The sequence below is a fragment of the Lepidochelys kempii genome, chromosome 10, assembly GCF_965140285.1.
Source record: "Lepidochelys kempii isolate rLepKem1 chromosome 10, rLepKem1.hap1, whole genome shotgun sequence".
NCBI lineage: Eukaryota > Metazoa > Chordata > Testudines > Cheloniidae > Lepidochelys > Lepidochelys kempii.
The window spans coordinates 16,867,267-16,892,564 of NC_136389.1; the positions used below are offsets into that span (position 1 = coordinate 16,867,267).

At 47.8% G+C, this 25,298-nt stretch overlaps 2 protein-coding genes across 2 annotated transcripts; both read left to right on the plus strand.

Moving 5' to 3' along the window:
* The first annotated feature begins 925 nt into the window (after nucleotides 1-925).
* LOC140917868 (zona pellucida sperm-binding protein 2-like) lies at nucleotides 926-9,118 on the plus strand. Its single transcript, XM_078854455.1, has 18 exons — nucleotides 926-972; nucleotides 1,049-1,125; nucleotides 1,345-1,428; nucleotides 1,505-1,599; nucleotides 1,957-2,118; nucleotides 2,712-2,756; nucleotides 3,014-3,178; nucleotides 3,673-3,769; nucleotides 3,872-4,053; nucleotides 5,180-5,309; nucleotides 6,331-6,512; nucleotides 6,588-6,679; nucleotides 6,781-6,905; nucleotides 7,308-7,497; nucleotides 7,958-8,093; nucleotides 8,173-8,269; nucleotides 8,778-8,867; nucleotides 8,979-9,118. Exons 1-18 carry the CDS (start codon nucleotides 926-928, stop codon nucleotides 9,116-9,118), a joined length of 2,136 nt encoding a protein of 711 aa, XP_078710581.1.
* A 4,585-nt stretch (nucleotides 9,119-13,703) lies between these two features.
* LOC140917869 (zona pellucida sperm-binding protein 2) lies at nucleotides 13,704-21,463 on the plus strand. Its single transcript, XM_073361397.2, has 16 exons — nucleotides 13,704-13,783; nucleotides 13,860-13,954; nucleotides 14,313-14,474; nucleotides 15,061-15,105; nucleotides 15,363-15,527; nucleotides 16,020-16,116; nucleotides 16,219-16,400; nucleotides 17,522-17,651; nucleotides 18,677-18,858; nucleotides 18,934-19,025; nucleotides 19,127-19,251; nucleotides 19,654-19,843; nucleotides 20,281-20,416; nucleotides 20,496-20,592; nucleotides 21,100-21,189; nucleotides 21,301-21,463. Exons 1-16 carry the CDS (start codon nucleotides 13,726-13,728, stop codon nucleotides 21,438-21,440), a joined length of 1,986 nt encoding a protein of 661 aa, XP_073217498.2. The 5' UTR covers nucleotides 13,704-13,725; the 3' UTR covers nucleotides 21,441-21,463.
* Nucleotides 21,464-25,298: the final 3,835 nt, after the last annotated feature.

Below are 25,298 nucleotides of genomic sequence, written 5' to 3' on the forward strand. Positions count from 1 at the left end.
TTCTTCCCAGTGTCGCCCCTGCCCTGTCGGGGTTATGATCCAAACCTGGCCTGCAGAGCCTCTTGGCTCAGGCGTCTCCCTATGCTGGGCCCACTGCCCGCTGCCCAGGGTCCCCCTCGCTCTCCCCAGCTGCTCACCATACCCATCGACCCTTCCCTCTTTTTAGTACTGAGAGTTAGCAACTAAAACACCCCCACTGAATGTTAATAAGGGGGCAACAGTCCCCTTACATACAGATTAATACTGACGACAACCATTCCTCTACTTCCCCGAGGGTTGGGAGGATTCATTCACATTGGTAACAGTTATGGCAAACTAGATATTGGGCAAACTGTCCCTCCCCAACAGAACTATCCTGGCAATGAAGATTTCCCGGGCGGGGGCTACTGAGGATAGTTCCCAAGCATGGGGTGACCTACAAAGCCCATGGCTGAGCACAAAGCTGTTTTAGTGGGCAGAAGAGCCCAGCAATGCCAAGTGTTCTCCTTGGTAAGGGGCAAAGGGCTAGGGGAGCTTAAGGCTGCCACACAAAGCATTTGTCTGTTTCTAGCTCCTCAGCTATTTTGCTCCATCTTCTAGCGGAGGGAGAAAGGCGGTGGAAGAGCAGGGTGAAAGGAAAAATGGATACCGAAAGTAATCTTAAAAGTGAAGGGAAACAGAAAATTGTGCAAAGGGGCATAAAATCCCCTTGAAAGAGGAGCTTTGTCCCTAAGCTGCCCCCTCCTCACTGATTGCAGCACAGAACAGGGCCAGGTGCAAACCATCAGCCTCAGAGTCAGCTGCTAGCAGGTGTTGAGGAAGCATCCCAGGTGTTTTCCAAGAGCTGCTGGTGTGCTGGGGCTGCAGCCCCTCCTATATAACCCCTGTAGCTGAGTAGGAGGTGAGTTGTTCTGGTGTCTTCATGTGGGTGGCTTGACTCTGAGCCATGAGGTTGCCTGTATTACAGCTAGGCTGGTCCTTTTACAGCATGTGGTAAGTGGGTGGGTTGTGTATAGGGAGGGTTCTGTTTGCTGTGCTGGCTTCTGAGCATCTTCTCTCTTGTTTGCAGGCTGCTTCTTTTACTTGGTTGCCTTATAGTGCCCTTGACAGCTGGTGTTACTAGTTCCATGGCTCTAGACTTCCCAGGTAACCAGGGCATTCACCTGATCATGGTTGGAGGGGGGGCAGGGGTGGACTTGTCTTGAGGCTGATAGGATAGTTTTACTGACCCTGGGGTGTGTTCCTGGGGTGACTCTCCTCTCCATTTGCTGGAGTGAGTGGGTTTTAGCATACTAACAGCCTGTATGCTGTCTCCTATTCTGTGTTGCAAGGAGTTGATATCAGACTGCTCACTTCCTCTTGTAGGGACGGTGTCTTGTCACACTGACAAAATGTTGATTGGGTTTCCCAGAGAGCTTGGAAGCAACTTCTGGCAGGTCCATGTAGTTGGTATGTATTGCTGCATGTTTAGCTAGGTTCTCAAGGCAACTTCTAGCAGCATAGCTGACCAGCTTACTCTTTCTAGATGGAAGTGGTGAAGAGATTGTAGACTGTGACTACATGGTGGATCATGAGAGGCTGACTGTAACTGCTCTGTATGTGAACTGCACCAGACTAGAGGTAAAACCATCCCTCTGCTTTGGGAACATGCTCACTTGACAGAGGCTCCAAAGTGACTCCTCCTAAGTGACCCAACTGCAGTGTTGGGTCATGTAACGTACCATCTCTTTCCTGGGAGACTCCTTCTCCCCAGAGCACCCACTGAGGTGGTGCTTCCATGTAATAATGACTAATCAAATGGCTCCCAAGAAATCAAATTCCTTCCTTTGAGTAACCCTGCCTCTTCTATAGACAGCAAATTCTCAACATGAACATGTGGCCTCTGAGGGTTGGCTCTAATTCCTGATCTGAGGCAACATCTAGTAATGTAAAACTGTGCCACTGTCTTATTCTGACCAATGTGTTCTCTTGCTATAGCATGGCCAACACCAGCTGAGACTAGAGCTGCTGGTGCTCAACAAAACCATTGCAAGGGACAAGAATGTAATCTACAGTATTGGCTGTGATTCTCTTCAAGCAGATGAAGTCGTCCCTACTATTTTTACAGGAGCTACAAACTGTACTAAAGACTTCATGGCAGTAAGTGGGGCAGTTTGACAATCCCTTGGAAAGGGAACTGCTCTCAGCTGTAGAGAGGAGTCTGACACCTCAATGGCCTCTCAGTCAAATCTTGAAGATGTGTCTGTCGACTCTCTTTGGGTGGTGGGAGTAAGGAAATAAGACTGACTAGCAGGAGGATAGTGGATTGTCCCCTTCCTGATATCTGGGAAGACTCAGATTAAAGACTAGCCTTCTTATTTGTAAAAACTCTAGCTAGTTACCTTTACCTCCTCCTTTGTGTACTTCTAAGGGCTTCCCTGGCTGGGCTTGGCACAGCTTACTGAATTATGTAGACCCCTCTATTGGCTAATGGTCAGTAGCTGTCAACCTGGGCACAGGTGCCCTAAACTACAGGGGGAGAACAGCATTTGCTGCTTCCCCACCTTGTTCCTCCAGAAACAAGCCAGGCCTCTAGCCACTGCAGCACACTTCCTCAGAAGACTCCCCGAAAGCTTCCATTCCTCTAATGGGTTAGAGGCTCCTTGTTCCATTCACCATGGAAAGCTTCCTTGGTATCCTCTTCTCTTTGAACAGTGTGCTTTGAAGTCAGCTGCTGTCCCGTTCTCTTTCAGGTTGTATTTCCAAGACTCCTTCCCAGTTTTGCTGATGAACACATGGTATGAAACGTCGGTCAAAATGGGGGCTGGGTGTGCAAAGTAATATGCCTCTAAAGTAGAACTGCTGCATGTAGAAACTGCCAGTTTGGTGATGCTTGCTAAAGTAGCAAACTGGACCCTTCAGTATCTCTCTTGTGTTGGTTAGCCAAGCTGCCACTCACAGCAGTCTTAACACTTCTTAAAGATAAGAACAATAACCCCCTTGCTTGGTAATGGAAAAACCTTATGCTTGACTGACCAGAAGTCTCAAATTGCAGACTACAGAATCTCAGATGGCCTGGATACTGTCCATAGATGATGGAACACGAACACACAGGCTAAGCCTTAGGCAAGCCATGCAGCAAGGGTATACATTCCTAGCTGACAGCAACAACCTAATCTTCCAGGTTTCTTTTGGTGCAACTGGAGTCGCCTCTTACAAGGTAGGTGCACAAGACTGTCTCGAGGCCAAAAGGCAAAACTTGCCATCGGCAAATGATGGTGTCTATAAATAGACACCGTGAGAAGTCTCAGACTTCTGAGGCTCACTAGTCTGAGCTATTGGGGCAGTCTGATTAGTCTGACTCTACATGCAGTCCATGAGGGCATCTGGAAACGGGAGTGTGTGAGACCTGCAGCTTGACTTCTGGCTATGAATCCAGGTGGTGCATGAGGGCCTAGAATGGAGCTTGTACACCCTTCCCAAGAACTCCTGTGTGTAGGAGTAATGTGAAATGGCTAGGGTGTAATTCCAGTGGCTTTCTGCCTTCCCAACAATTTAAATGGCTAACGTGCCCTGCAAGACTTCTCATAACTTCTGAAGTCTCTTCAGAACTACAGCCTGGCTTACTGAATCCTAATAGGCTTCTTTTATACCTGGCACTGGGAACTGCACTGTGAATAACCTGCTGTTCTCAACCGTATCTATCCTCTGCAGCAAGACAACCAGATGCTATATACTGTGGCACTCAAGCTTTCATATGGGCCTCCTGACCAGCGGCTAACTGTAGAATCAAGAATGATCTGTGCACCAGGTAAAACTTCCCCTCTTCACAGAGGAAGCTGGTCCCTCCTCTGACCCGAGAGGGACTTGGACCTTAAAATGTCTCTGGACACTAACAGAGCTATTCTTGCAGGCCCAGCAACCTGTAACTCCACACACATGACTGTTGCCATCCCAGCTTTCCCAGGGATCCTCTCTGCTGTGAGTATAGACAACAGAAACATTCCCATGACCCAACTCCAAGCAAATGGAATTCTTCTGGACACAAGAAGGGGCGTGAAGCTGCACATCAACAAAAGAATCCTGAAGTCCAGAGTAAGCTCCCTACAAACTAGTATCTGACTCCATTTAGGAATGGTCATAATTGTAAGTGAAATGCAAACCAAAGATGCAATAGAAAGGGCTGATCTACAAAATCAGATTTGCTGTCCTACCAGCAGAGTCTGTTCCAAGCCATAGGACTGGACTAGACTGTAGGTATCTGTACCTTCGGCAGCCGTTGTTTGGCTGCCATCTGATTTCTTTTCCCTCAACTCTCACAACCAGCAATGTCCAAATCTTCAGAGTAATGGTCATATAAACCACTAACTTTTTTCAGGCACTAATCTGATCTCCATTACTGCAATACAAGCCCCCTCTCTATCAGCCCTTTCCAAATGTGTGGGTTTTTAAATACTTCCTTGCTTAACATTCAAGCTATGTTTCCTGACAACAAACTACCCCTTGCTACTGCACTGGACTTGAGCTACTTGTTCTGGACCTTCTCTTGTCTTGGTAACATGACACTAGCTCTGCCATTCTGCAGCTTGGACAGGCAACTTGTCTACTACTCCCACAATACTCCAGGCTGGCAGTTATCCCTGGAATGATCTGTAAGGCTATTGCTCTTCACAAGAAATTAGAATACCCCCATGGATAGAATGAGGAGTTTGGTCTAATATACCTAGATAGAGATGGTATTCCATTTCCTGTAGATTATGCTGCTTATGTGAGATCTCTGGGTCGGGGATGACTGAGAATAAAACCTAGCCTGCTGTATTCTAACACTTACAAATGAGTTAAAGTTGTGAGAACCCAGGCTGCTGGACTACTTACTCTGGCTCTGCAGAGCCAAATATATATACTTAAAGGATTGATTGAGCTTTGGACAAGGTCTAAATATCTTTCCTAAAGATGACACTCTAAATCAGTTATGGATGTAAAATTTACAAATTTCTACTTCTAAACCAGCCTACTCAATCTCCTGGAGTAAGAAATAGCTAATCAAAGCAAAATATTTCTGGCTAGATTGGTCCAGTCTAAATGAGTGTCTGATCTTGGGAAAAGGCTACCTTTGGCATTGTCCTCTTACCAGCAAACATAAATAACTAAAATTACCATTACAGACTTCCAGCTGCCTTAAATAACAACAAATGTTGTGGCCTGCCTCCCTCTCTTCCAGCTGTACAAGGAGAGCTGCTTAGGACTTCAGTCATACATAGCATCTCTCAGGCTAACTTTCAACTTCCATGGAGAAATGGTGTCAATGGTCACTTACCCAGAGTGTCCCTGTGATCAACATGCACCAATAGGTAAGACCACATGTACTTCTGTCAACTCATTCTGTGCTGGTTCAGCTATCCCAGAAGTACTGGCCTACGAATGAGACTTCATCATGCTCAGCATGAAATACTGAAGCTGGCTGTCATCCACCTCCGTACAGGAGAACATGAGTGGACCTCAAACTGCAGCGCACAGCCCAAGATTCATTGGGTGAACATATGGCTAAAGTGTTGATATATTTGATGTAAACTCTTAATAGCTGGCAAGCAAAACTTACAATGTAGGGTGGTTCTCAGCAACTAATGGGCTCCACTATAAAGATGCCAAGTCACACTAATTCAATCTAAAATGGATGCCCCTTCCTAGGTGGTGGGGCGTCTCAGGCCTATGTATCTGATTACATACTTAGATATTCTGGACATCCACTCCTTGGAAGTGGAAGGGAGTCTTTGGTGTCTGATCATCAAAGTGCATTTGTGTTCACTGTAAAATGAACTGCTTTCCTCCTCCTTCTCCCTCCCCTCTTGCATGCCCCCGTCCCCAAGGTGGCAGGTAGGCAGCCCCACATACAACTGAACATCTCATAAGCTTTTCCCATAGTTCCTGGCTCCCCAGCAGCTGCTAGCTCTCTTCTGCAGAAAAGAATTCACCAGCTGTCCCCCAACCTACAGTGCCACTAATCTTGACCTGGAGCCATACCACTTCTCCTGCCTGGCCTGCCCTAAACAACTCCTAATGCAATGTTTCCAGCCTAGTCTCAGGTTTTGGTTCCCCCTCATCCAAGCCATAGAGCACTGCTTGCCAGCAGCTCTGGGTCCTTGAGCCTCCTGGTATGAGCTGTTCCAGGATCCTTGCCCTCCAGGTCATGCAATACAAACTGGAGAAACTACAATCCAGTAGGCTCAGGACAGCTCCTCCTTGGGTAGTTAGGGCCCCTGTGCACACAGCTCAGAATACTCGAGTCCCTCACTGAACTGAGGCAGGAGCTGCCATAGCCCCATGTACTGGAGTCCCCTACAGCAACCCATCCCAATTCCTTGAATGTTTCAGCTGCTGTGTGCACTCAGGATGGCTACATGGACTTTGAAGTACAGAGTGAGCGGACAAAACCAGCCCTAGACTTGGATACCATCAGGCTAAGAGATCCTACATGCAAACCAGTCTTCAAGTCTCCCTCAAATGACATGGTTCGGTTTCACGTCCCACTGAACAGGTGTGGGACAAGGCAGAGGGTAAGTGTCAGGACAGTGACTGCAAAAGGCGCTCATGTGGCAGGGCAGTCACTAAGACTCCTGTATCCCCTGTAGTTTGAAGGCGAGAGGACAACTTATGAGAACGAAGTGCGTGCCTTGTGGGCAGATCGACCGCCACGCAGGATTTCTAGGGACAGTGAATTCAGGTCAGTCCACAACTCTGCTGGTGACAGCCCATCGCAACACTAAGCAAAGTGACTGACTGCAAATTGCCAGCTAAGCTGATGCTGCACATTCTGTCTTTCAGGCTGACCGTAGTGTGCACCTACAAAAGTGGTGACGCGTCCCTGAGCGTAAGGATAAGCAGTCTCCCTCCTCCAGTTTCTTCAATAAACCAGGGTCCTCTCTCCTTGATCCTGCTGATCTATCCAGGTAAAGCTTGCATCTAGCTGCAAATTGTGTGCAGGGCAGAAATGAGTGATTCCCTCCATAGTCAAAGGAGCTCTTCAGTCCCTACTGTCCAGAGCAGTAGACCCAGAGACCTTTTGATATCTGGGGGTGGCATGATTCCATCACTGGTGGTCTGTGACGTAGACCTGGCAGGCTAGGTTTTAATAGAGCCTCTTGCTATGGGGGAATCCAGTAGGGATGTTGAGTTTAGGAGGCTTTTTCTCTCCCTGTGCAAGGAGTTCAACTAAAGCACTCACAAGCTGTGTCCTTCTATGCATCTACAGTACCAGACTTCTTACTTAGCTGGCTGCTTCATCTCTCTAGATTGAGATTCCTACCTATTGCGAACTGGGCTGTCAACTCTGCCGTCCTTGGTTTTTTCAGATGACTCCTACATGCAGCCCTACAGTGACGACCAGTACCCTATTGTGAAATATCTGCGGCAACCAATCTTCTTGGAAGTGCAAGTTCTGAACCGCAATGACCCCAACATCCGACTGGTACTGGATGACTGCTGGGCAACAACCTCGCAAGATCCAAGCTCTCTGCCCCGGTGGAACATTGTTGTGGATGGGTAGGTATATTCCAACTCCTGTAGGAACATAGGTGAGGCTGGTCTGGTTTCCCTGAAGTGCTATGCAAAGGCTTGTTGGAGCTGTGAGCGCATGTTCCTCACACAGATGTAGGCGCAAAGGGTTGCGGTCTGGCTATGATCTGACCACAAAGTGGAGGTCGCTCTAGCCTTAGGTCAAGTTAGACATTTGAGAGTGCACATGCTCAAGGACTAAAATGTGTAAATGCCAACTGTCACTCTAATGGCTCACAACTGAGTGACTCAACCCCAATGAATTGCTGTCCAAATGCAGGCTTCCAAGCTATGGCAGATCTCTAGGAAACAGTATTGAGGGTCTCTTGGGTAATGGACTAAATATTAAACTTGAATGTTAATGACGCAAACCTTCCAAGACTCTCTTCTTGCCTGATTTTAACTCTGACCTCTCTGAGAAGCTGCCTTTCTATGTGATCTCCTGTAGGTGTGACTATGAACTAGATAACTACAGAACTGCATTTCATCCAGTGGGCCTAGCAGTCAGCTATCCCAACTATCGCCAGAGATTTGAAGTGAAGACCTTTGCCTTTGTAGCGGGTGACAAGGCTCTCACTAGCCTAGTAAGTGCAGTCCCTCTAGCTCTAGCTAAAGGCTCGGGCTTCCTGTGCTCCAAATGTCTCTCCCTTATCTTTGCTCTAGGTGTACTTCCACTGCAGTGCTCTTCTCTGTGACAGACTTCATCCAGACTCCCCTCTGTGTTCAACACGATGTCCTCCCTCAGCCAGAAACAAACGAGGTAGGATTTAATCACTGCTGGCAACTAGAATGTCACGTAAACATGCCGTCCTACCACAGCAGAATAATGTAGGTGTGAAAGGGAACTTGCTAGGTCTTCTAGTCAGTCTCCTGCACTCAACCAGGACTAAGTACTATCTAGCCCGCTCTACTTTTCGTTAACAACCACCAGTGACCAATTCTGCAAACCATCTAGGTAACTTTTGCTCCAGTGCCTACCTACCCTTGCAGTTAGACATTAGGAGAGAAACCTTTCCTAACCTAAACAGCCCTTGCTGTGATTGAAGCCCCTGATTGATCCAGCACTGTAATCAGTGGGAAGTCTTCAAGCATGTCAAAGTAAGGTACCGCTCAGTTGTCTTTTCTGGACTAAACCCACTTTCCACCTTCTTGTAGGCCATGTTTTCTAGACCTCGAAGCATTCCTGTTGATATTCCAGTTAGCTTGCTATGTTTGTGGATTTCCAGACTCCAGTTAGTCAGAATTATGTGTTGACTAATCTCTTGCAGATGTTGTTGTGATGCAAGCAGAGAACTCCGGTGTAGCAAGCTTACCTGGTCCTGTTAGCTTTGTAGCAGATGAATGGCCTTCAACCCAAGGTATGGAACAAATACCCTCTCCTTGACCTAACTGAGGCACGTTGTTGCCAATCCAAGTTATGGCATAATCTGGTCACTGACTTGTGGTTCACCCTTTTTTCCTCCCTACAGAAGAAACTCCCCTGAGAGAAGGAGCATGGACCACTGTAGTAGCAGCAGCTACTGTGGTCCTTGGCCTGATGGTCACTGCACTGGTGTCAGTGGCTCTCTTTAAAAATCTGAAGAGGACAAAAGCTGTAATGGGAAAGTGATACGCTAAATGACCTGTGACAAAATAAACTGCTGGATGCACTAGTTCATGGTAGACTCTCTCTCCTTTATTTCGGAAGTGGCCCCTTCTAGTTTCCAATAGAAGCCAGAGAGACTTGGCTCCTCTCTAAAGCCCGGACAAACCAACCAGCCAGTCCCATGGTACAAAATGTTAACTCAATAGTAACTGTACTAGCCTGACAACTGTCCTATTCCATTGTTTAATTGTCGTAAGTACCTATTCTACTACACAGCTGCTCCTTACTGTTCAGTTAATGTAGTAGGGTGAAGGCACGTGTATTGTTGGCAGTATTTTAGAACCCTTATTCTGTAGATACACCAAGGAGAGAGTGAGCCTAATCTCAACCTAACCTACAACCCTGGGCCTCAGTCTTTGCACTAAAGAGCTCCATGTTTCCTCTGATCCTATCCACAACTCAACCAGTAGAAGTCAATGCCCGTCAGTACATAAGCAGTAGCAGCAAGGTAGATCCGCAAGAGTCTGCGTACTAGCCCTACATTTTAGGAGATCTTGTGTTCTTATAACAACGGCGCCATGTCTAGCACTAATGAAACTAACCACTCATAGTGCCTATTGCAAAAGCACTTGGACTCACTACACTCGACACTATGGGGCATTTTTGAAGAGACAACTATATTCTAGAAAATGTTGTGCTGTTTGTCAACCTTCTGCTACTCTTCTAGCTTACCCATGCAGTTGCAGGGCTAGGGTCTCCAGCCACGCTCTGTGTAGCTCAAGTGTCCTGGCATAGTGGTGGTGACTCTGGCAGATACTAGCCACTACACTAGGCTTAAACTTAGGCCAGCAATAGGGCTTTCATAAAGCTGTCCTCCATAGCTGTGGTTTTCTGTGAACACCAGCTCCCAGAGATGCAGCAGGCAAGAACAAACTGTAGTCCTGATTTCCAAATTGGCAATACTTGCCCTACACAAAACCTAGAGCCACGCAGCAGTTGGTGACTAGTAACTGGACCTAGAAAAGTAGACTTGTCCAAACCAAGACCTTTGCCAGGGTTATTTTGGCAACATCTCTTCTCTGCCATAGTCTCTGACAACTCCATGTGGGCTGAGGTACCTACGCTACATGCAGAAAGTGACACCTGATCAGGAATAGGCAGTTATATGCCAAATGTGGGGGGTGGGAATGCTGGATTTGGGCTTGGTTTTTTTGGTTTAATTGGCTAGTTTGAGGGTGGGTGTAGGGTTTTTTAATTGCCTCTAGGGCAGGGGGAAGAAGAGTCAGGGCTACACAGCATGCCTGCCACAGTTCCAGACTACACACCCAGTGGATCTAATCACATAGTGTTGGGGTTCTTGTTTTGAAATGGGATCAACTTGAGGGTTTTTTTTTTAACCCTTTGAAAATCAGGGTGCTTACTTACTGCATAACAGAGCAACTGTGGCACAGTTGCTACCTTTAACTGGAAAATTTAAATGTCCCTACTTACTCTATGACCTACTCTGGCCATAGCATAAAATCAGTGAGGCTACTTCCAGAAAGGCAGGGTAGACAGAGAATAGAGCCATCTTTTTACTAACTACTATCCTTAGATTTAAAATGAACTCTTCATCAGGCTATTTACACCCCCTTCAAGACTGAGTAACTTGCCTGGCTAACAAAAGACTTAGCTGGTTTAAGAAACAACTGAAAAGCAAACTTCCTCACAATTGCGTAATTAACTTGAGGGCCCTCTCCTCTGGGGCTGGACAGTAGCTTAACCCTAGTGTCAGATATCACTATACTAGCACCTCAGGTGACTGTATTCTCCACAGCTGCTGCTTTCCTAGATGTGTGAAATTGCTAGGATCTCTAGTGCCATGGAACTGAACACTGACTACACATTTCCCCCACCCCTCCAAATTCTGTGCTTTCTCTCAAGTTAGAATTTAATGGGATAAATTGTCTGAACTGTGATTTTTTTTTCTCTGCACGAATAACTAAATATCTCCCTGCTTCCTACTTTCCTCCCCCACATAATCCTTTAGGATAACTATAGCTATATTAGGATGAGAGCAGTGCCTGTTCCTCTTGCTGTTCGAGGATCTTTTCTTGGAATGACTGAGTATTCCTGTCACCTAACCCTACTCCATTTCTCATGTTTGTATATCAAGGGAAGCTCAAGTAATAGCACTGAGAAAGCACTGTTAGAGGGCTGCTGGCAGAATCTGAGGGGGCTTCCAGTGTGGATTTCTCCCCCTTCCACTCCCCACAATACCTCTCTAGGTAAATCACCTTCCTTGCTCTAAGAACTACATTAGGAGGCCTAGTCCTGTATATAGTTCTCTATATTGCCTACACTGTGCAAGGGGCAAGGGCAGTGAGTTGTTTGGGCCCATGGTGCCCAGGCTCCAGAAAATTCAGGGCCTGGGAGGGCCCAGCTTCACCAATGTTGAGGGCAGGTCTTTCCCCAGGGCCCACCTGCCACCCCTGTGTGCCTCACCTGGAGCATCCCTGCCTGCTATGGGCAGCTGCCCCCTGCAGCTCCGTGGTGTGCTCCCTCGCTGGCCACTGCCAGCTACAAGGGAGCGGCACTGGGGGCAATCTGATGTGGCTGCTGTGCCTGACTGCAGGGGGCTTATCCTGGCTGGACCTCCTGAGCAGCAGCCGCGGAGAGCTTCGATGAGTATTGTGCTGGGAGAGGCCCTCCTCCCTCCCCAGTACTTGCTGCTGCCAGGGGGGTAGAGGGCTGGGGGGAATTCTCCTTTCTGGCCCCCAGCCCCAGGGCAGCCTGCTTTCTGCATCCCAAACCCCTCATACTTGGCCTAGCCCTGCACCCTAACCCTCTGTCCCAGGCCAAAGCCTGCAAGCAGCACCCAAAGTCTCTCTCAGAGTCTGCACCCCTCCTGCACCTAAACTCCCTCCCAGAGCCTTAGGCAGATGCGTGGGGGTGGGACTTGGACCCTTTCTGGGCGCCACCCAAAATTATGCAGAGCTGCTGCCCCTGGCTAGGGGTGTGAAGAGATGCCAGGGAACAAACACAGTTTTCAAAGCTCTGCTATCTCACTTAGCGTATGACTTGAAATAGCATGTTGGAAAGGAGACTAATGCTAGCCTCATATAGCCAAATTTCAATTGCAGTGTATGCATTACACTTGCAAAGAGGACTATTAAACAGATAATGACCAGACCTAGCCCTGCTAGCGGGGATGCTGTGGGTTGGACGCTTGCTCTTGTGGTGGCTGCACGCTCTCAGGCTCTAAGTGGTAGGACCCTTCTTCCCAGTGTCGCCCCTGCCCTGTCGGGGTTATGATCCAAACCTGGCCTGCAGAGCCTCTTGGCTCAGGCGTCTCCCTATGCTGGGCCCGCTGCCCAGGGTCCCCCTCGCTCTCCCCAGCTGCTCACCATACCCATCGACCCTTCCCTCTTTTTAGTACTGAGAGTTAGCAACTAAAACACCCCCACTGAATGTTAATAAGGGGGCAACAGTCCCCTTACATACAGATTAATACTGACGACAACCATTCCTCTACTTCCCCGAGGGTTGGGAGGATTCATTCACATTGGTAACAGTTATGGCAAACTAGATATTGGGCAAACTGTCCCTCCTCAACAGAACTACCCTGGCAATGAAGATTTCCCGGGCGGGGGCTACTGAGGATAGTTCCCAAGCGTGGGGTGACCTACAAACCCCATGGCTGAGCACAAGGCTGTTTTAGTGGGCAGAAGAGCCCAGCAATGCCAAGTGTTCTCCTTGGTAAGGGGCAAAGGGCTAGGGGAGCTTAAGGCTGCCACACAAAGCATTTGTCTGTTTCTAGCTCCTCAGCTATTTTGCTCCATCTTCTAGCGGAGGGAGAAAGGCGGTGGAAGAGCAGGGTGAAAGGAAAAATGGATACCGAAAGTAATCTTAAAAGTGAAGGGAAACAGAAAATTGTGCAAAGGGGCATAAAATCCCCTTGAAAGAGGAGCTTTGTCCCTAAGCTGCCCCTCCTCACTGATTGCAGCACAGAACAGGGCCAGGTGCAAACCATCAGCCTCAGAGTCAGCTGCTAGCAGGTGTTGAGGAAGCATCCCAGGTGTTTTCCAAGAGCTGCTGGTGTGCTGGGGCTGCAGCCCCTCCTATATAACCCCTGTAGCTGAGTAGGAGGTGAGTTGTTCTGGTGTCTTCATGTGGGTGGCTTGACTCTCAGCTATGAGGTTGCCTGTATTACAGCTAGGCTGGTCCTTTTACAGCATGTGGTAAGTGGGTGGGTTGCGTAGGGTTGTGTATAGGGAGGATTCTGTTTGCTGTGCTGGCTTCTGAGCATCTTCTCTCTTGTTTGCAGGCTGCTTCTTTTACTTGGTTGCCTTATAGTGCCCTTGACAGCTGGTGTTACTAGTTCCATGGCTCTAGACTTCCCAGGTAATCAGGGCATTCCCCTGATCATGGTTGGAGGTGGGGCAGGGGTGGACTTGTCTTGAGGCTGATAGGATAGTTTTACTGACCCTGGGGTGTGTTCCAAACTAATGACTCTCTGCTCTCCATTTGCTGGAGTGAGTGGGTTTTGCATACTAACGGTCTGTATGCTGTCTCCTATCCTGTGTTGCAAGGAGTTGATATCAGACTGCTCATTTCCTCTTGTAGGGACGGTGTCTTGTCACACTGACAAAATGTTGATTGGGTTTCCCAGAGAGCTTGGAAGCAACTTCTGGCAGGTCCATGTAGTTGGTATGTATTGCTGCATGTTTAGCTAGGTTCTCAAGGCAACTTCTAGCAGCATAGCTGACCAGCTTACTCTTTCTAGATGGAAGTGGTGAAGAGATTGTAGACTGTGACTACATGGTGGATCATGAGAGGCTGACTGTAACTGCTCTGTATGTGAACTGCACCAGACTAGAGGTAAAACCGTCCCTCTGCTTTGGGAACATGCTCACTTGACAGAGGCTCCAAAGTGACTCCTCCTAAGTGACCCAACTGCAGTGTTGGGTCATGTAATGTACCATTTCTCTTTCCTGGAAGACTCCTTCTCCCCAGAGCACCCACTGAGGTGGTGCTTCCATGTAATAATGACTAATCAAATGGCTCCCAAAAATCAAATTCCTTCCTTTGAGTAACCCTGCCTCTTCTATAGACAGCAAATTCTCAACTTGAACATGTGGCCTCTGAGGGTTGGCTCTAATTGCTGATCTGAGGCAACATCTAGTAATGTAAAACTGTGCCACTGTCTTATTCTGACCAATGTGTTCTCTTGCTATAGCATGGCCAACACCAGCTGAGACTAGAGCTGCTGGTGCTCAACAAAACCATTGCAAGGGACAAGAATGTAACCTACAGTATTGGCTGTGATTCTCTTCAAGCAGATGAAGTCGTCCCTACTATTTTTACAGGAGCTACAAACTGTACTAAAGACTTCATGGCAGTAAGTGGGGCAGTTTGACAATCCCTTGGAAAGGGAACTGCTCTCAGCTGTAGAGAGGAGTCTGACACCTCAATGGCCTCTCGGTCAAATCTTGAAGATGTGTCTGTCGACTCTCTTTGGGTGGTGGGAGTAAGGAAATAAGACTGATTAGCAGGAGGATAGTGGATTTTCCCCTTCCTGATCTCTGGGAAGACTCAGATTAAAGACTAGCCATTCTTATTTGTAAAAACTCTAGCTAGTTACCTTTACCTCCTCCTTTGTGTACTTCTAAGGGCTTCCCTGGCTAGGCTTGGCACAGCTTACTGAATTATGTAGACCCCTCTATTGGCTAATGGTCAGTAGCTGTCAACAGGTGCTCTAAACTACAGGGGGAGAACAGCATTTGCTGCTTCCCCACCTTGTTCCTCTAGAAACAAGCCAGGCCTCTAGCCACTGCAGCACGCTTCCTCAGAAGACTCCCCGAAAGCTTCCATTCCTCTAATGGGTTAGAGGCTCCTTGTTCCATTCACCAAGGAAAGCTTGCTTGGTATCCTCTTCTCTTTGAACAGTGTGCTTTGAAGTCAGCTGCTGTCCTGTTCTCTTTCAGGTTGTATTTCCAAGACTCCTTCCCAGTTTTGCTGATGAACATATGGTATGAAAAATGGGTCAAAATGGGGGCTGGGTGGGCAAAGTAACATGCCTCTAAAGTAGAACTGCTGCATGTAGAAACTGCCAGTTTGGTGATGCTTGCTAAAGTAGCAAACTGGACCCTTCAGTATCTCTCTTGTGTTGGTTAGCCAAGCTGCCACTCACAGCAGTCTTAACACTTCTTAAAGATAAGAACAATAACCCCCTTGCTTGGTAATGGAAAAACCTTATGCTTGACTGACCAGAAGTCTCAAATTGCAGACTACAGAATCTCAGATGGCCTGGATACTGTCCATAGATGATGGAACACGAACACACAGGCTAAGCCTTAGGCAAGCCATGCAGCAAGGGTATACATTCCTAGCTGACAGCAACAACCTAATCTTCCAGGTTTCTTTTGGTGCAACTGGAGTCGCCTCTTACAAGGTAGGTGCACAAGACTGTCTCGAGGCTGAAAGGCAAAACTTGCCATCGGCAAACGATGGTGTCTATAAATAGAACCGTGAGAAGCCTCAGACTTCTGAGGCTCACTAGTCTGAGCTATTGGGGCAGTCTGATTAGTCTGACTCTACATGCAGTCCATGAGGGCATCTGGAAATGGGAGTGTGTGAGAGCTTCAGCTTGACTTCTGGCTATGAATCCAGGTGGTGCATGAGGGCCTAGAATGGAGCTTGTACACCCTTCCCAAAACTCCTGTGTGTAGGAGTTATGTGAAATGGCTAGGGTGTAATTCCAGTGGCTTTCTGCCTTCCCAACAATTTAAATGGCTAACGTGCCCTGCAAGACTTCTCATAACTTCTGAAGTCTCTTCAGAACTACAGCCTGGCTTACTGAATCCTAATAGGCTTCTTTTATACCTGGCACTGGGAACTGCACTCTGAATAACCTGCTGTTCTCAACCGTATCTATCCTCTGCAGCAAGACAACCAGATGCTATATACTGTGGCACTCAAGCTTTCATATGGGCCTCCTGACCAGCGGCTAACTGTAGAATCAAGAATGATCTGTGCACCAGGTAAAACTTCCCCTCTTCACAGAGGAAGCTGGTCCCTCCTCTGACCCGAGAGGGACTTGGACCTTAAAATGTCTCTGGACACTAACAGAGCTATTCTTGCAGGCCCAGCAACCTGTAACTCCACACACATGACTGTTGCCATCCCAGCTTTCCCAGGGATCCTCTCTGCTGTGAGTATAGACAACAGAAACATTCCCATGACCCAACTCCAAGCAAATGGAATTGCTCTGGACACAAGAAGGGGCGTGAAGCTGCACATCAACAAAAGAATCCTGAAGTCCAGAGTAAGCTCCCTACAAACTAGTATCTGACTCCATTTAGGAATGGTCATAATTGTAAGTGAAATGCAAACCAAAGATGCAATAGAAAGGGCTGATCTACAAAATCAGATTTGCTGTCCTACCAGCAGAGTCTGTTCCAAGCCATAGGACTGGACTAGACTGTAGGTATCTGTACCTTCGGCAGCCGTTGTTTGGCTGCCATCTGATTTCTTTTCCCTCAACTCTCACAACCAGCAATGTCCAAATCTTCAGAGTAATGGTCATATAAACCACTAACTTTTTTCAGGCACTAATCTGATCTCCATTACTGCAATACAAGCCCCCTCTCTATAGCCCTTTCCAAATGTGCGGTTTTTTAAATACTTCCTTGCTTAACATTCAAGCTATGTTTCCTGACAACAAACTACCCCTTGCTACTGCACTGGACTTGAGCTACTTGTTCTGGACCTTCTCTTGTCTTGGTAACATGACACTAGCTCTGCCATTCGCAGCCTGGACAGGCAACTTGTCTACTACTCCCACAATACTCCCGGCTGGCAGTTATCCCTGGAATGATCTGTAAGGCTATTGCTCTTCTCAAGAAATTAGAATACCCCCATGGATAGTGAGGAGTTTGGTCAATATACCTAGATAGAGATGGTATTCCGTTTCCTGTAGATTGTGCTGCTTATGTGAGATCTCTGGGTCGGGGATGACTGAGAATAAAACCTAGCCTGCTGTATTCTAACGCTTACAAATGAGTTAAAGTTGTGAGAACCCAGGCTGCTGGACTACTTAGTCTGGTTCTGCAGAGCCAAATATATATACTTAAAGGATTGACTGAGCTTTGGACAAGGTCTAAATATCTTTCCTAAAGATGACACTCTAAATCAGTTATGGATGTAAAATTTACAAATTTCTACTTCTAAACCAGCCTACTCAATCTCCTGGAGTAAGAAATAGCTAATCAAAGCAAAATATTTCTGGCTAGATTGGTCCAGTCTAAATGAGTGTCTGATCTTGGGAAAAGGCTACCTTTGGCATTGTCCTCTTACCAGCAAACATAAATAACTAAAATTACCATTACAGACTTCCAGCTGCCTTAAATAACAACAAATGTTGTGGCCTGCCTCCCTCTCTTCCAGCTGTACAAGGAGAGCTGCTTAGGACTTCAGTCATACATAGCATCTCTCAGGCTAACTTTCAACTTCCATGGAGAAATGGTGTCAATGGTCACTTACCCAGAGTGTCCCTGTGATCAACATGCACCAATAGGTAAGACCACATGTACTTCTGTCAACTCATTCTGTGCTGGTTCAGCTATCCCAGAAGTACTGGCCTACAAATGAGACTTCATCATGCTCAGCATGAAATACTGAAGCTGGCTGTCATCCACCTCCGTACAGGAGAACATGAGTGGACCTCAAACTGCAGCGCACAGCCCAAGATTCATTGGGTGAACATATGGCTAAAGTGTTGATATATTTGATGTAAACTCTTAATAGCTGGCAAGCAAAACTTGCAATGTAGGGTGGTTCTCAGCAACTAATGGGCTCCACTATAAAGATGCCAAGTCACACTAATTAAATCTAAAATGGATGCCCCTTCCTAGCTGGTGGGGTGTCTCAGGCCTATGTATCTGATTACATACTTGGATATTCTGGACATCCACTCCTTGGAAGTGGAAGGGAGTCGTCGGTGTCTGATCATCAAAGTGCATTTGTGTTCACTGTAAAATGAACTGCTTTCCTCCTCCTTCTCCCTCCGCTCTTGCACGCCCCTGCCCGCAAGGTGGCAGGTAGGCAGCCCCACATACAACTGAACATCTCATAAGCTTTTTCCCATAGTTCCTGGCTCCCCAGCAGCTGCTAGCTCTCTTCTGCAGAAAAGAATTCACCAGCTGTCCCCCAACCTACAGTGCCACTAATCTTGACCTGGAGCCATACCACTTCTCCTGCCTGGCCTGCCCTAAACAACTCCTAATGGAATGTTTCCAGCCTAGTCTCAGGTTTTGGTTCCCCCTCATCTAAGCCATAGAGCACTGCTTGCCAGCAGCTCTGGGTCCTTGAGCCTCCTGGCATGAGCTGTTCCAGGATCCTTGCCCTCCAGGTCATGCAATACAAACTGGAGAAACTACAATCCAGTAGGCTCAGGACAACTTCTCCTCCTAGGGTAGTTAGGGCCCCTGTACACACAGCCCAGAATACTCTAGTCCCTCACTGAACTGAGGCAGGAGCTGCCATAGCCCCATGTCCAGGAGTCCCCTAGAGCAACCCATCCCAATTCCTTGAATGTTTCAGCTGCTGTGTGCACTCGGGATGGCTACATGGACTTTGAAGTACAGAGTGACAGGACAAAACCAGCCCTAGACTTGGATACCATCAGGCTAAGAGATCCTACATGCAAACCAGTCTTCAAGTCTCCCTCAAATGACATGGTTCGGTTTCACGTCCCACTGAACAGGTGTGGGACAAGGCAGAGGGTAAGTGTCAGGACAGTGACTGCAAAAGGCGCTCATGTGGCAGGGCAGTCACTAAGACTCCTGTATCCCCTGTAGTTTGAAGGCGAGAGGACAACTTATGAGAACGAAGTGCGTGCCTTGTGGGCAGATCAACCGCCACGCAGGATTTCTAGGGACAGTGAATTCAGGTCAGTCCACAACTCTGCTGGTGACAGCCCATCGCAACACTAAGCAAAGTGACTGACTGCAAATTGCCAGCTAAGCTGATGCTGCACATTCTGTCTTTCAGGCTGACCGTAGTGTGCACCTACAAAAGTGGTGACGCGTCCCTGAGCGTAAGGATAAGCAGTCTCCCTCCTCCAGTTTCTTCAATAAACCAGGGTCCTCTCTCCTTGATCCTGCTGATCTATCCAGGTAAAGCTTGCATCTAGCTGCAAATTGTGTGCAGGGCAGAAATGAGTGATTCCCTCCATAGTCAAAGGAGCTCTTCAGTCCCTACTATCCAGAGCAGTAGACCCAGAGACCTTTTGATATCCAGGGGTGGCATGATTCCATCACTGGTGGTCTGTGACGTAGACCTGGTAGGCTAGGTTTTAATAGAGCCTCTTGCTATGGGGGAATCCAGTAGGGATGTTGGGTTTAGGAGGCTTTTTCTCTCCCTGTGCAAGGAGTTCAACTAAAGCACTCACAAGCTGTGTCCTTCTATGCATCTACAGTACCAGACTTCTTACTTAGCTGGCTGCTTCATCTCTCTAGATTGAGATTCCTACCTATTGCGAACTGGGCTGTCAACTCTGCCGTCCTTGGTTTTTTCAGATGACTCCTACATGCAGCCCTACAGTGACGACCAGTACCCTATTGTGAAATATCTGCGGCAACCAATCTTCTTGGAAGTGCAAGTTCTGAACCGCAATGACCCCAACATCCGACTGGTACTGGATGACTGTTGGGCAACAACCTCGCAAGATCCAAGCTCTCTGCCCCGGTGGAACATTGTTGTGGATGGGTAGGTATATTCCAACTCCTGTAGGAACATAGGTGAGGCTGGTCTGTTCAAGTGTTTCCCTGAAGTGCTATGCAAAGGCTTGTTGGAGCTGTGAGCGCATGTTCCTCACACAGATGTAGGTGCAAAGGGTTGCGGTCTGGCTATGATCTGACCACAAAGTGGAGGTCGCTCTAGCCTTAGGTCAAGCTAGACATTTGAGAGTGCACATGCTCAAGGACTAAAATGTGTAAATGCCAACTGTCACTCTAATGGCTCACAACTGAGTGACTCAAAACCTCAATGAATTGCTGTCCTAATGCAGGCTTCCAAGCTCTGGCAGATCTCTAGGAAACAGTATTGAGGGTCTCTTGGGTAATGGACTAAATATTAAACTTGAATGTTAATGATGCAAACCTTCCAAGACTCTCTTCTTGCCTGATTTCAACTCTGACCTCTAGGTGTGACTATGAACTAGATAACTACAGAACTGCATTTCATCCAGTGGGCCTAGCAGTCAGCTATCCCAACTATCGCCAGAGATTTGAAGTGAAGACCTTTGCCTTTGTAGCGGGTGACAAGGCTCTCACTAGCCTAGTAAGTGCAGTCCCTCTAGCTCTAGCTAAAGGCTCGGGCTTCCTGTGCTCCAAATGTCTCTCCCTTATCTTTGCTCTAGGTGTACTTCCACTGCAGTGCTCTTCTCTGTGACAGACTTCATCCAGACTCCCCTCTGTGTTCAACACGATGTCCTCCCTCAGCCAGAAACAAACGAGGTAGGATTTAATCACTGCTGGCAACTAGAATGTCACGTAAACATGCCGTCCTACCACAGCAGAATAATGTAGGTGTGAAAGGGAACTTGCTAGGTCTTCTAGTCAGTCTCCTGCACTCAACCAGGACTAAGTACTATCTAGCCCGCTCTACTTTTTGTTAACAACCACCAGTGACCAATTCTGCAAACCATCTAGGTAACTTTGCTCCAGTGCCTACCTACCCTTGCAGTTAGACATTAGGAGAGAAACCTTTCCTAACCTAAACAGCCCTTGCTGTGATTGAAGCCCCTGATTGATCCAGCACTGTAATCAGTGGGAAGTCTTCAAGCATGTCAAAGTAAGGTACCGCTCAGTTGTCTTTTCTGGACTAAACCCACTTTCCACCTTCTTGTAGGCCATGTTTTCTAGACCTCGAAGCATTCCTGTTGATATTCCAGTTAGCTTGCTATGTTTGTGGATTTCCAGACTCCAGTTAGTCAGAATTATGTGTTGACTAATCTCTTGCAGATGTTGTTGTGATGCAAGCAGAGAACTCCGGTGTAGCAAGCTTACCTGGTCCTGTTAGCTTTGTAGCAGATGAATGGCCTTCAACCCAAGGTATGGAACAAATACCCTCTCCTTGACCTAACTGAGGCATGTTGTTGCCAATCCAAGTTATGGCATAATCTGGCCACTGACTTGTGGTTCACCCTTTTTTCCTCCCTACAGAAGAAACTCCCCTGAGAGAAGGAGCATGGACCACTGTAGTAGCAGCAGCTACTGTGGTCCTTGGCCTGATGGTCGCTGCACTGGTGTCAGTGGCTCTCTTTAAAAATCTGAAGAGGACAAAAGCTGTAATGGGAAAGTGATACGCTAAATGACCTGTGACAAAATAAACTGCTGGATGCACTAGTTCATGGTAGACTCTCTCTCCTTTATTTCGGAAGTGGCCCCTTCTAGTTTCCAATAGAAGCCAGAGAGACTTGGCTCCTCTCTAAAGCCCGGACAAACCAACCAGCCAGTCCCATGGTACAAAATGTTAACTCAATAGTAACTGTACTAGCCTCACAACTGTCCTATTCCATTGTTTAATTGTCGTAAGTACCTATTCTACTACACAGCTGCTCCTTACTGTTCAGTTAATGTAGTAGGGTGAAGGCACTTGTATTGTTGGCAGTATTTTAGAACCCTTATTCTGTAGATACACCAAGGAGAGAGTGAGCCTAATCTCAACCTAACCTACAACCCTGGGCCTCAGTCTTTGCGCTAAAGAGCTCCATGTTTCCTCTGATCCTATCCACGACTCAACCAGTGGAAGTTAATGCCCGTCAGTACATCAGCAGTAGTAGCAAGGTAGATCCACAAGAGTCTGCGTACTAGCCCTACATTTTAGGAGATCTTGTGTTCTTATACCAACAGCGCCATGTCTAGCACTAATGAAACTAACCACTCATAGTGCCTATTACAAAAGCAGTTGGACTCAGTACACTTGACACTATGGGGCATTTTTGAAGAGACAACTGTATTCTAGAAAACGTTGTGCTGTCTGTCAACCTTCTGCTAGTCTTCTAGCTTACCCACGCAGTTGCAGGGCTAGGGGCTCCAGCCACGCTCTGTGTAGCTCAAGTGTCCTGGCATAGTGGTGGTGACTCTGGCAGATACTAGCCACTACACTAGGCTTAAACTTAGGCCAGCAATAGGGCTTTCATAAAGCTGTCCTCCATAGCTGTGGTTTTCTGTGAACACCAGCTCCCAGAGATGCAGCAGGCAAGAACAAACTGTAGTCCTGATTTCCAAATTGGCAATACTTGCCCTACACAAAACATAGAGCCACGCAGCAGTTGGTGACCAGTAACTGGACCTAGAAAAGTAGACTTGTCCAAACCAAGACCTTTGCCAGGTTTATTTTGGCAACATCTCTTCTCTGCCATAGTCTCTGACAACTCCATGTGGGCTGAGGTACCTACGCTACATGCAGAAAGTGACACCTGATCAGGAATAGGCAGTTATATGCCAAATGTGGGGGGTGGGAATGCTGGATTTGGGCTTGGTTTTTTTGGTTTAATTGGCTAGTTTGAGGGTGGGTGTAGGGTTTTTTAATTGCCTCTAGGGCAGGGGGAAGAAGAGTCAGGGCTACACAGCATGCCTGCCACAGTTCCAGACTACACACCCAGTGGATCTAATCACATAGTGTTGGGGTTCTTGTTTTGAAATGGGATCAACTTGAGGGTTTTTTTTTTTAACCCTTTGAAAATCAGGGTGCTTACTTACTGCATAACAGAGCAACTGTGGCACAGTTGCTACCTTTAACTGGAAAATTTAAATGTCCCTACTTACTCTATGACCTACTCTGGCCATAGCATAAAATCAGTGAGGCTACTTCCAGAAAGGCAGGGTAGACAGAGAATAGAGCCATCTTTTTACTAACTACTATCCTTAGATTTAAAATGAACTCTTCATCAGGCTATTTACACCCCCTTCAAGACTGAGTAACTTGCCTGGCTGACAAAAGACTTAGCTGGTTTAAAAAAACAACAAAAAAGCAAACTTCCTCACAATTGCGTAATTAACTTGAGGGCCCTCTCCTCTGGGGCTGGACAGTAGCTTAACCCTAGTGTCAGATATCACTATACTAGCACCTCAGGTGACTGTATTCTCCACAGCTGCTGCTTTCCTAGATGTGTGAAATTGCTAGGATCTCTAGTGCCATGGAACTGAACACTGACTACACATTTCCCCTCCTCCCCTCCAAATTCTGTGCTTTCTCTCAAGTTAGAATTTAATGGGATAAATTGTCTGAACTGTGATTTTTTTTTTTCTCTGCATGAATAACTAAATATCTCCCTGCTTCCTACTTTCCTTCCCCCACATAATCCTTTAGGATAACTATAGCTATATTAGGATGAGAGCAGTGCCTGTTCCTCTTGCTGTTCGAGGATCTTTTCTTGGAATGACTGAGTATTCCTGTCACCTAACCCTACTCCATTTCTCATGTTTGTATATCAAGGGAAGCTCAAGTAATAGCAGTGAGAAAGCACTGTTAGAGGGCTGCTGGCAGAATCTGAGGGGGCTTCCAGTGCGGATTTCTTCCCCCTTCCACTCCCCACAGTACCTCTCTAGGTAAATCACCTTCCTTGCTCTAAGAACTACAGTAGGAGGCCTAGTCCTGTATATAGTTCTCTATATTGCCTACACTGTGCAAGGGGCAGGGGCAGTGAGTTGTTTGGGCCCATGGTGCCCAGGCTCCAGAAAATTCAGGGCCTGGGAGGGCCCAGCTTCACCAATGTTGAGGGCAGGTCTTTCCCCAGGGCCCACCTGCCACCCCTGTGTGCCTCACCTGGAGCATCCCTGCCTGCTATGGGCAGCTGCCCCCTGCAGCTCCATGGTCCGCTCCCTCGCTGGCCACTGCCAGCTACAAGGGAGCGGCACTGGGGGCAATCTGAGGTGGCTGCTGTGCCTCACTGCGGGGGGCTTATCCTGGCTGGACCTCCTGAGCAGCAGCTGTGGAGAGCTTGGATGAGTATTGTGCTGGGGAGAGGCCCTCCTCCCTCCCCAGTACTTGCTGCTGCCAGGGGGGTAGAGGGCTGGGGGGAATTCTCCTCTCTGGCCCGCAGCCCCAGGGCAGCCTGCTTTCTGCATCCCAAACCCCTCATCCTTGGCCCAGCCCTGCACCCTAACCCTCTGTCCCAGGCCAAAGCCTGCACGCAGCACCCAAAGTCTCTCTCATAGTCTGCACCCCTCCTGCACCTAAACTCCCTCCCAGAGCCTTAGGCAGATGCGTGGGGGTGGGACTTGGACCCTTTCTGGGGGCCACCCAAAATTATGCAGAGCTGCTGCCCCTGGCTAGGGGTGCGAAGAGATGCCAGGGAACAAACACAGTTTTCAAAGCTCTGCTATCTCACTTAGCGTATGACTTGAAATAGCATGTTGGAAAGGAGACTAATGCTAGCCTCATATAGCCAAATTTCAATTGCAGTGTATGCATTACACTTGCAAAGAGGACTATTAAACAGATAATGACCAGACCTAGCCCTGCTAGCGGGGATGCTGTGGGTTGGACGCTTGCTCTTGTGGTGGCTGCACGCTCTCAGGCTCTAAGTGGTAGGACCCTTCTTCCCAGTGTCGCCCCTGCCCTGTCGGGGTTATGATCCAAACCTGGCCTGCAGAGCCTCTTGGCTCAGGCGTCTCCCTATGCTGGGCCCACTGCCCGCTGCCCAGGGTCCCCCTCGCTCTCCCCAGCTGCTCACCATACCCATCGACCCTTCCCTCTTTTTAGTACTGAGAGTTAGCAACTAAAACACCCCCACTGAATGTTAATAAGGGGGCAACAGTCCCCTTACATACAGATTAATACTGACGACAACCATTCCTCTACTTCCCCGAGGGTTGGGAGGATTCATTCACATTGGTAACAGTTATGGCAAACTAGATATTGGGCAAACTGTCCCTCCTCAACAGAACTATCCTGGCAATGAAGATTTCCCGGGCGGGGGCTACTGAGGATAGTTCCCAAGCATGGGGTGACCTACAAAGCCCATGGCTGAGCACAAAGCTGTTTTAGTGGGCAGAAGAGCCCAGCAATGCCAAGTGTTCTCCTTGGTAAGGGGCAAAGGGCTAGGGGAGCTTAAGGCTGCCACACAAAGCATTTGTCTGTTTCTAGCTCCTCAGCTATTTTGCTCCATCTTCTAGCGGAGGGAGAAAGGCGGTGGAAGAGCAGGGTGAAAGGA